This window comes from Cariama cristata, unplaced genomic scaffold (assembly GCF_000690535.1).
Source record: "Cariama cristata isolate BGI_N322 unplaced genomic scaffold, ASM69053v1 scaffold22985, whole genome shotgun sequence".
Classification (NCBI taxonomy): Eukaryota; Metazoa; Chordata; class Aves; order Cariamiformes; family Cariamidae; genus Cariama; species Cariama cristata.
In genome coordinates this window covers 605-9187 of record NW_009619518.1, presented here as the reverse complement: position 1 = coordinate 9187, position 8583 = coordinate 605, and the positions used below count along the sequence as shown (strand labels likewise).

The 8583-nt window shown below is 54.0% G+C and overlaps 1 protein-coding gene across 1 annotated transcript; it reads left to right on the top strand.

Annotated features, from left to right (window-relative positions):
- Positions 1 to 3399: 3399 nt before the first annotated feature.
- SYNDIG1L (synapse differentiation inducing 1-like) lies at positions 3400 to 6996 on the top strand. The gene is made up of 3 exons (XM_009701290.1): positions 3400 to 3828; positions 5070 to 5207; positions 6838 to 6996. The coding sequence occupies exons 1-3, from the start codon at positions 3400 to 3402 to the stop codon at positions 6994 to 6996; spliced, it is 726 nt and encodes a 241-aa protein (XP_009699592.1).
- The last annotated feature ends 1587 nt before the right edge of the window (positions 6997 to 8583 follow it).

Here is an 8583-nt window from a genome sequence, read left to right as displayed (position 1 = left end):
TCAATTCACTGTAAGAACCGGATAATCGAAATGGGGTTTGGGGAGGATGGCAGGACTGGTTTGGCTCTGTCCTTCCCCGCACATGCACACATGAGGCTGGTCCTTGCTCCCCCCGCCATTCCCTCTGTAATATTGTCTCTAGAGGTTTGATGGCCCTCGTCTCCACCTGCAAACCCAGACCGTTTGGGGCACGCAAGCACATGTGCTTGCACACCCAGGCACGATCTCTATGCGATGCAGTGATCTTGGTGACTAAGGAGTGGGAAGCATCTCTAACCTCTCCGACACTGGGACTCTTCACATCAGCTATCAGAGAGGGAGGTTTCAGCCTGGTTGGTTTCCAGCAGGGCTGAGCACGCTGCTGTAGGCATGCTGTGACGCTGGCCCTTAGCATCCCCTCCCCACGGCAGACAAGTGCCGGGACTGGTTGCTAGGGCTGCACTTGGTGGTCCCTTTGCCTGTTTATGAGAAGTGCAGTGAGATCTCCTTCTGTACTTTCCCCCTCATCCCTGCAGCCCTCTTATTGCTCCATCCTGCTCCCAGGGAGAGCATCGTCCCCAACTCCCAAGACTGGAAGGCAGCAAGGAAAAGAGTTTAGTATAGGTACATCTTTTATAATCCCAGAGGATATAAGACTAGCTCGGACTAAAATCTTCTAGCTGTAGCCCTGCCCTGTCCATGCTTTGTGCAGTGCGGCAGCATCCAAGGTCCTGGCCCTGCTCTAGAGACAGCTCCAGGGCAGTTTGAAGGACCAGAGAGGTTTGGGGTCTCCCTGCTTCCCCAGGGGGAAGCATTCAGCCCTGCCCAGCCCGCATTCACAGAGACTTGCCCATGCTTCAGCAGTATTTTCCTGCTGTTTCTTTGGCTACCCACACTGTTATTCTTCCAAGGTGTGCTTACCCTGGGATATTTGCTACCTGCAAGCCCTCCCTGCCTCTTCCCCTGAGCCCAGGTCAGCCAGCCATCTCCCACCAGCCATCCCCTTCAGCATCCTTTGGGATGCCCAAAGTCAGCAGAGTCCACATCCAGCAGCAGTCCAGCTGCATAGATGCACTCTTCCCTGGTCCATGACACCTGCTGCCTCCCAAGCTGCCTTTTAGATTTCCAGTTCCTGCCAGCTCCTTTCCCTTATTTCCCCCCCGCCCCGATACTCTTGAGTGTTTCCCAGCGCTCGCGGCTGTGAACATACGGCTTTGCAGCACAGCTCTCCCCCTCCCCTAACCCGCTGCAAAGACCTGAAGTGAGCAGAGCAGCAACCTCCCCGCAGGCAGCACCCGCTGCCCGGTGGCCGGTAGCCTGCCTCCAGCCCATCTGCTGGCATTTCTCAGCGCCTTTGGAGCCAGCACCCTCAGGCAGCGCCCGGCAACATCCCCTCCCTCCCTACCTAGCTTGCTGCCAGAAACATTTCTTGAGATGAGGTGTGGATGCTCTACTGAAAATGTCAACTTTGTCCTGCTCCTGCTTGGGCTGCTGCTCGCAAATGATGTTCAGTGACTGGCCTCTCCTTATTGTTTCGTTAAAAAGCAAAATACGGAAATCTAATTTGCATGTTGAGGTAAGCAAAGAAGAGGTTCATGCTTTCCTTGCCTGAAAACCGGGATGAAGCTTTGAGCTTCTCTGGGTCTGTGCAGGAAATAAAACCGTCTGTGCTGCAAATATGCATCTCCCTTAAATATTTTGAAAATACTTAATGGCCATCTGCCACACGAGCCATTACAGGCTTTATTAGTAAGGTGGGAGACAGCAGAAAGCAGAGAATGGTTTTGAGGAGGGAGAAGTGGAGGGCATTCACCAAAACATGTGGTTTTAGCAGTGCTTTTGAATGGCTCCATTCTCCTGGGCAGCTTTCCAAAATGTGACGACCGCTGCCAGAACAAAGCCCGCTGACAAGGCCATTTAAAACTGGGTACAGCACTCAACTCTGCATGGTATGGCAAGAGTTTGGCCAAGGGGATGGGACCACTTGGGCTTTTCACTCTCCGGAGTCTTCAACTCCAACTTCTTAATTTATATTTTCTTCTTGGGGGCAGATTTAAAGCCAGGGTGATGTGGTTTCTATCAAAAAGCCTAGTGCACCTCGGGGAACCCTACAGCAGGCTGAAGTGTGTCTCTGCTACACAGCATCTTGCAGAGGAGGCAGCAACGGAGGTCTCTAAGGAGAACAGGAACATTTGGGGCTGCAAAGCAATAAGGTGGCATGGTCTAGGAGCTGGGAATGTGCTAGAGAGCAGCTGTAAAACACAGGGCTCACGTGCAGAAGAGCACAAAGTAATTGTTTCTCTCTCCCGGGGAACGCTGATATTTCACTACACGTTTTCATTGTGCCAAGGTGGGTTGGGAAGCCAAAATAGCAAACGCTCCTCTGAAGAGAAGGGGTTGAAATATTTCATCTCAGAAATTTTCATTAAAATAAAAAAAGCAGCACAAGGTTTCAGCACTCTGAAATGGAGGAAGAGAGGGAGGGGTGAATTTCTCAGAGAAAGAAACCCATGTTGACATTTGTAGCTGAGGATCCCCTTTAGACTCGGCATTTTCTGAAGCCAGTGGCCTGGAGCCGGGGCTCCACGGCTGCTGCTGTACCCAGGGGTAGAGTTAGTTTAAACAGGCCTCTGATGTGATGTGTCATTTACTTAAATTGTCATAGTTTCAATGAGGACCAAACCCCACGGGGTCTCACCTTTAACCTCCGCATCCCTCTGTTCCTCCACACAGCCAGCTGAGCATCCAACACTCCCCACCCCAGCCTAAACACCATCTCCGTGTCCTCACAGCAGCCTCCTGGCTTCCCTCAGTGGCTCGCTGGTCTCGCCCCAACCCCAGCTCAGCCTTGGAACAGTCCCAGAAAACCTCCCATGTACCTGAAAGCCAGTTAGGTGTATGTGTAATGCCTAGAGGGCTGTAATTTGCCCTGCGACCCTCCGCTTTGGGAAGTCAGGGAGGCCCTTCAAGTGGCTGTCAGCCTCTTATCTCCTACTGTGCTGTCTGTTAGGCTTTGACGCAGCACACATTATGAACCAGCAGAAAAGATGCAGTAGGTCCTTTCCTATCAGGCTTCACGTGACCATCTCAAGATGCATTATAGATACAGCAAATCCTCATCTTAATCCAGCCTGAATCAGATCATCTTGTTGCAGGGCTGCATCCTTATCTTACTACCAGCTGGGGAGAGATGAAGAGATGCTCAGTTTGCCAAGGCAGCATTCAAGCCCTGGAGAAGTGGGGAGGGCTCTTGTTTTCTTCAGCATTGCCAAATCTTTCTGTTCCCACTAGCCTCGTCTTGATATCGGCTCCGCATGGGCGAGAGGCTTTTCTGCTCCCTTGCCTTGCTGAAATAACAGCCTCCTCCCTCCCACGCTTTCTGCTCCCGCAGGATCGCTCCCCCCCGCCACCGGCAGCAGCATGGAGAGCGTGCGCGAGCTCCAAAACCCGCTCTTGGCCAAGGCCAACGGGCACCTTCGCAGCAGCTATTCTTACCACCAGCATCACAGCCAGGACTACCCCAGTCATCGCTGCCAAGGGAAACTGTATTCCTACATCTTCCAAAACACTGGCGGTGCCAGGACTCACCAGCTGCTGGATGCCAGTTCCCTGCAGCTGGCCGTTGAAGCCTTGTACGGCCCCAATTTCATCCTCGTGAAGGATGAGACCGCTCTCAAGGCCAAGGACAGCAAGATGGAAAGCTGCGAGACCACTTTTACGGAAAGCAAAGAGGCTCCATCCGAAGGTCCCGACGGGCATGAGGCGCAAGGGTCCTGCCTGGTAGAGAGCGACATCCGCATCCAAACTGTGTCCTATGAGGTGGAGGAAGAGGAGCTCCAGGAGTATGAGGTGAGATTTGCCAGGTGGGATGGCACCAAACTCCTCCTCTGGTAACTCTGGCCATCGGCCCAAATTCTTGGTCATTTATTCTCCCTTCTTTCCCCAGAGCTTCCCCCCTAGACCCTACCATCTCCTGCCTCGCCAGCCTCTCCCTCTGCACCCAACATTTCTTCTTCCTCCTTATCATTTCTGCTCCCTTTCCTCCCTGCAGACCTCAGAAGGAGGTCCACTTCCCCGAGGGCTGCATGCCTGCTGGGAGCAAAGGGGAGGCAGGGCCATCTCTGCAGGGTCCCTGGCACTTGGGGACCCTTTGACAAGGGCAGCGTGCCGCCGCTGTGGCACTCGAGCTAAGGGGAAATCGCAATCCTTGCGTAACATGCCTGATGGCAGCAGTCGAGAGAAAGCTTTATATATAAAGACAGGATGAATTCTGCAAAGGAAGAATGAGAGCTGACAAAGCAGCCTCATGCTGCGCTCTGTGCCCCACCACGGCTCGAGTGGCAGTGCAGAAGCTGGGAACATCATCCAGGACCTTGAGAAGTGAGCACGGGTCCCCTGGAGCCCACTGGAGCTATTGTCTGATGACCCAGCACAGCTCTGCTGCTTTTGGTGCCGGTGGTGTGGCCTTTTCAGGTGGCAGCAGGGGTGTCCCCACCTCTGCGTGCCTTCCCCACTGAGACACACCACTTCCAGGCCCGTCCAGGGCTGGCTGAGCGGTGCCCGAAGGCACGAGGACTGACCGCAGCCGCCGTGAGCAATGCGCTCGCTAAGGGGAGAGGACACCTCGCCCCTGTGATGGAGACTACAATTCAACCACTTTCCCTCACTTGCTAAATTAGTTTAGCAGGATATCGATCTCCTAGTCCCTAATGGGGATAAGGCACTTTGTTTAAGTTTGTTTAAACTGACAAACAGCCAGTTCTGCCAAAGCTGAAGATATTTCAATTTAAGATTATCTATCTCCCAGGGAAATCCCAGACCCCCAGCAAGTGAGCTCAGCATTTGCTCTGGCAGGGAGCCGAGAATCTACTCTGCTCCTGAATTTGCTGAGCCACATTTTTTTCTCATCAAACCGGGCTGAGGAGGCTACAATATTATTGAAACTCACTCAATGAATTTGCAGGTGGGAAATGTATGAGAATATGTGATGGGGCCAGGAGAGAGCAAGAGCTGGGAGGAGAGGGGCTGAGACGCATCCTGCGCGGTGGCAAGGGGAGGTGGGCATGTGCTGAATCCTTCTGGTTTTGCAGAGCGATTCCTCCAGTGACAGCGAAAGTGAGGATCATTTCCTGATGCTTCCCCCGCGGGACCACCTGGGCTTGGCCCTTTTCTCCATGCTGTGCTGCTTCTGGCCCCTGGGGATTGCTGCCTTCTACTTCTCCCAAGGGGTAAGAGATCCCTTTCCTTGCCTGCATGCACTGAGCACTGCAGCAAGGGCCCTGCAAGCCACAGCAGCCCTGGAGTGGACCAGGCACCTTTCTGGCTCTAAAGCTCATCTCTGTGCCATGCCCAGACCCCTGAGGGCTGAGGCAAAGGGTGCTCCTGGCTCCTGGATGTCTCCACAACTGCTGTGGGGTTGCAAGCCCTCCAGCTCTTGTGTGAGTTACTGGAGGTCAGGCTTTTCCTTCGGGTCTTTTGGGTGTTATTTAGGGAACTGGGGCTCCCCTTGGCCCCTTGCTCAGGTTCTCACCCTCCAGCCAGGTGCAGGAAAATGGCATTTTCCCACCTGCAGTAGTGTAGATGTCCTACACCGTGACCCAGTCCGAGGCAGCTCATGCCGCAGGAGTCAGGCTGCTCTGGAGACTGGACGCAAAGGGGAGCCTGGTCTCTGTATCACAGCACAGCTCCTCTGTTGCACTTGTTTCTGACACACGTTGGCTAAGCTATGTGAGGCAACACCAGGCTGGCAGAGGCTGGAGAGGGTGGTAGCCTTTGGGCTGCACCAGCTCAGAGGAGCTGCTGCCTTCTTGAGGGCTTAGCCCAGAGCCTGGGCTCACGTACATTACAGTTGACCCAGAATAATTCATGCAGAGCCAGGGGATTTACTCTACATTTGCATAGATACTGCTGCACCACGAATACGTGGGGGGAGGCATTAAGAAGTTAAATCAAGAGAATAGAAACAGAAATGGAAAAGTATATAAGAGGAATACCTCGCACAGAGGCAGTGAGAGGCAGGGGAAGCTTTAACTGATTAGAACCCCGAGAAGTGGCTGATTTCACATTTTTCCACGTGGTGCAGGGTAGCACGTTGCACTCTCCACGTGATGATGTACTTGGTGCAATTTATATTTAGCTCCGTTTGCTGTAACTACCACTTTCGTTCACTCACTGAGGCAAGGACTATCTCTTTATTTGGTGTCTGTGCACAGTGAGTGCCCTGGTCTCCACATGGCAACTCAAACACAAATAGGTAATACCATGAGTAGCTCTGAATGTGCCCTGAGCGCTCAGGGAAGCTGAAAGTTGCCAGTCCAGAGAGCCAATACCCACATCTGTCTCCATCACTGGCTCCATCAGCCCTTCTATCGCAAATAGGCTTCAACTGAAAACCCCATGCAGGCAAAATCAAGTGGCAGCACAACCAGAGCAATGGGCCGTGCTGTCTGGCGTCAGCTCCCTGAGACTTGGCAGTACTCATTACATGTCTGTATAGGGTATATTGGTATTTAGTTGGTACCACACAGCCATTACCCTGTGCACCAACCATTTGCCTGGTCTTCCGAAGGTCCAGCCGCCCGCTCGCAGCTCTGGCTGAGTGCCCAGATGGCTGGGGCTTTCAGACAAACAGCTAAAGCCCACACTTCCCTTGGAGGCAAAATCCACAGGGAAACGTGTGTCGGTGGCACTGCTGTGTGGAGCCCTCCCGGACTGATGGACGCCTTGCTGTCTGTCTCCAGCCTTCATGGGACACAGTGGCCAGAGAAGGGAGGCTGACTCGGTGCTGAGGGGACTGCACGCAGGCTAAAAGGCCAGGTTGGTACTGCTGTGAGAAATGAGTGTTTCTTCTCCTTCCAGACCAGCAAGGCTGTCTCCAAAGGAGATTTCCACCTGGCCAGTTCAGCTTCCCGCCGAGCTCTCTTCCTTGCTGCACTCTCCATAACTATCGGCACAGGAGTGTACGTCGGGGTGGTGGTAGCACTGATCGCTTATCTCTCCAAAGGGAGCCATGTATAGCTGCCACCTGCACGTCAGCGCTGTCCCCGGCCACTGGCCCTCCTGGAATCAAGCTTTCCTGCGGAGCACGGGGCACCAGTGCCTACAAGGGCTGTTTGCACAGCAGGACCCCAGCTTGGATGCCCTGCGCAGGCTCTTTCCCCTTTCAGACTGTCTACTGTTTGTAGACCCCTGTTCTCCCCGAGGCTGTGGGGTGCCATCACCTGACAGCAGGGAATTGGGCACTGGCCTGGCTGCTGGGACCAGGAGGAGCACATTTGCCTGGTGGAAGACGTGCAGGAGTGCTGCTGCTGGGCTGGTGCCACCACCCCTGCTCCAGGGCCACGGCATCCCCTCCCAGCCCCACAGCTGGGAGACCCACCGCTGGTACCCAGGCTTGGCCCATAAAGGAGGGACCCAGGGTGGAGAGGGGATATGGTGCTGGGGAATGACCGCTCTTTCTTCTGGGAGGCCAGGGTCCTGTTGGGGTCTCCAGACTCCCATGATGGGGACAACATTCTCATTTCAGTGCCTCAGGGTGGCACCTGGCCCCTCAGCTGCAGTGAAGTAGGAGGACACAGCATGGACATGACCGAAGGGCGTGCTCTCCGCATCCCTCTGCAGACAGACCCCTGATCCATGGGAGAACATCCCAGTCGCTGGCCCATCCCAGACCAGAAACAAGGAGGAAGGCAGGCTGGTGGCTGCACACCATCACTCCCATCTCTGGAGCAAGCTGGCAAAGACAGAAAGGTTTTCTCAGTATTAATAATGACTGTCATGATAATTGCAAGTCGGAGCCCCCGTAAAGCTGCCATCCCATGGTGCTGGGCCCTGAAAAGACTTGTAATGGCAATTTCTACCCACGAAGTCACCTGGGAGGGGTGGGGGCCAGAAGGACTCCACTCTCCACACACAGAGAGGTGGAAAGAAAAGGCTGCCATGACACGCAGAGCCTGTGGTGGGAGTGCTGTTTGTGAGGGGATGAGATCCAGAGAGGGGGAAGACTTGGAGGGAGCCTGAGATGCAGGGGGTGACCCCAACACACTTCTTCCCATGCCTGAGAGAGGGGTATCTCAGTCCATCCAAAAGCCTCTGCTGACAAGGAAATCCTACGCATCCCCTCTTACATCTTACTTTTGCTAATTTGGATATTGTCAGCAACACGTCAGGTGCTTCAGAGATGGGTGTGAAGGCAATGACTGCCCCACAGGGCTGGCGTTAAAAGGCCCTGCCTCACCCCCGCTCCCTCCTTGACCCTCCCTCGCGCTGGCCATAGCTCCCCTGCCGCCTCCTTCCCCCCTGTGCAGGGGGCTGCAGGCAGACTCTGGGCACCCATCACCCCCTTCCCAGGGTTTCTGGGCGGGCTGCAGCCAGCTCTGCAAGAGGCACAGCATGTTCCTCCAGCTGGGTGCCATTCAAATGTACATTTCATCCTAAAGAAGCATGTTAATGTCTGCGATTGCTGTTGTACTTGAGCCATAAAAGAGAGAAGCACATCAGAGACCTGTTCAGAAGCTGGTCTGAAAGTTCCCATTACTTTTTATAACATGGAAGAGCTAATAAATAAAAAAAGCAGGAGAAAAGACTCTGTTTATAAGGAGATGG

Excerpts from the sequence above, each read along its gene's own strand:
- SYNDIG1L (XM_009701290.1), top strand. The coding sequence starts at position 3,400 with ATGGAGAGCGTGCGCGAGCTCCAAAACCCGCTCTTGGCCAAGGCCAAC. Across the intron at positions 3,829-5,069 it reads AGGAGCTCCAGGAGTATGAG|AGCGATTCCTCCAGTGACAG; the intron begins GTGAGATTTGCC and ends CTGGTTTTGCAG. Across the intron at positions 5,208-6,837 it reads CCTTCTACTTCTCCCAAGGG|ACCAGCAAGGCTGTCTCCAA; the intron begins GTAAGAGATCCC and ends TTCTCCTTCCAG.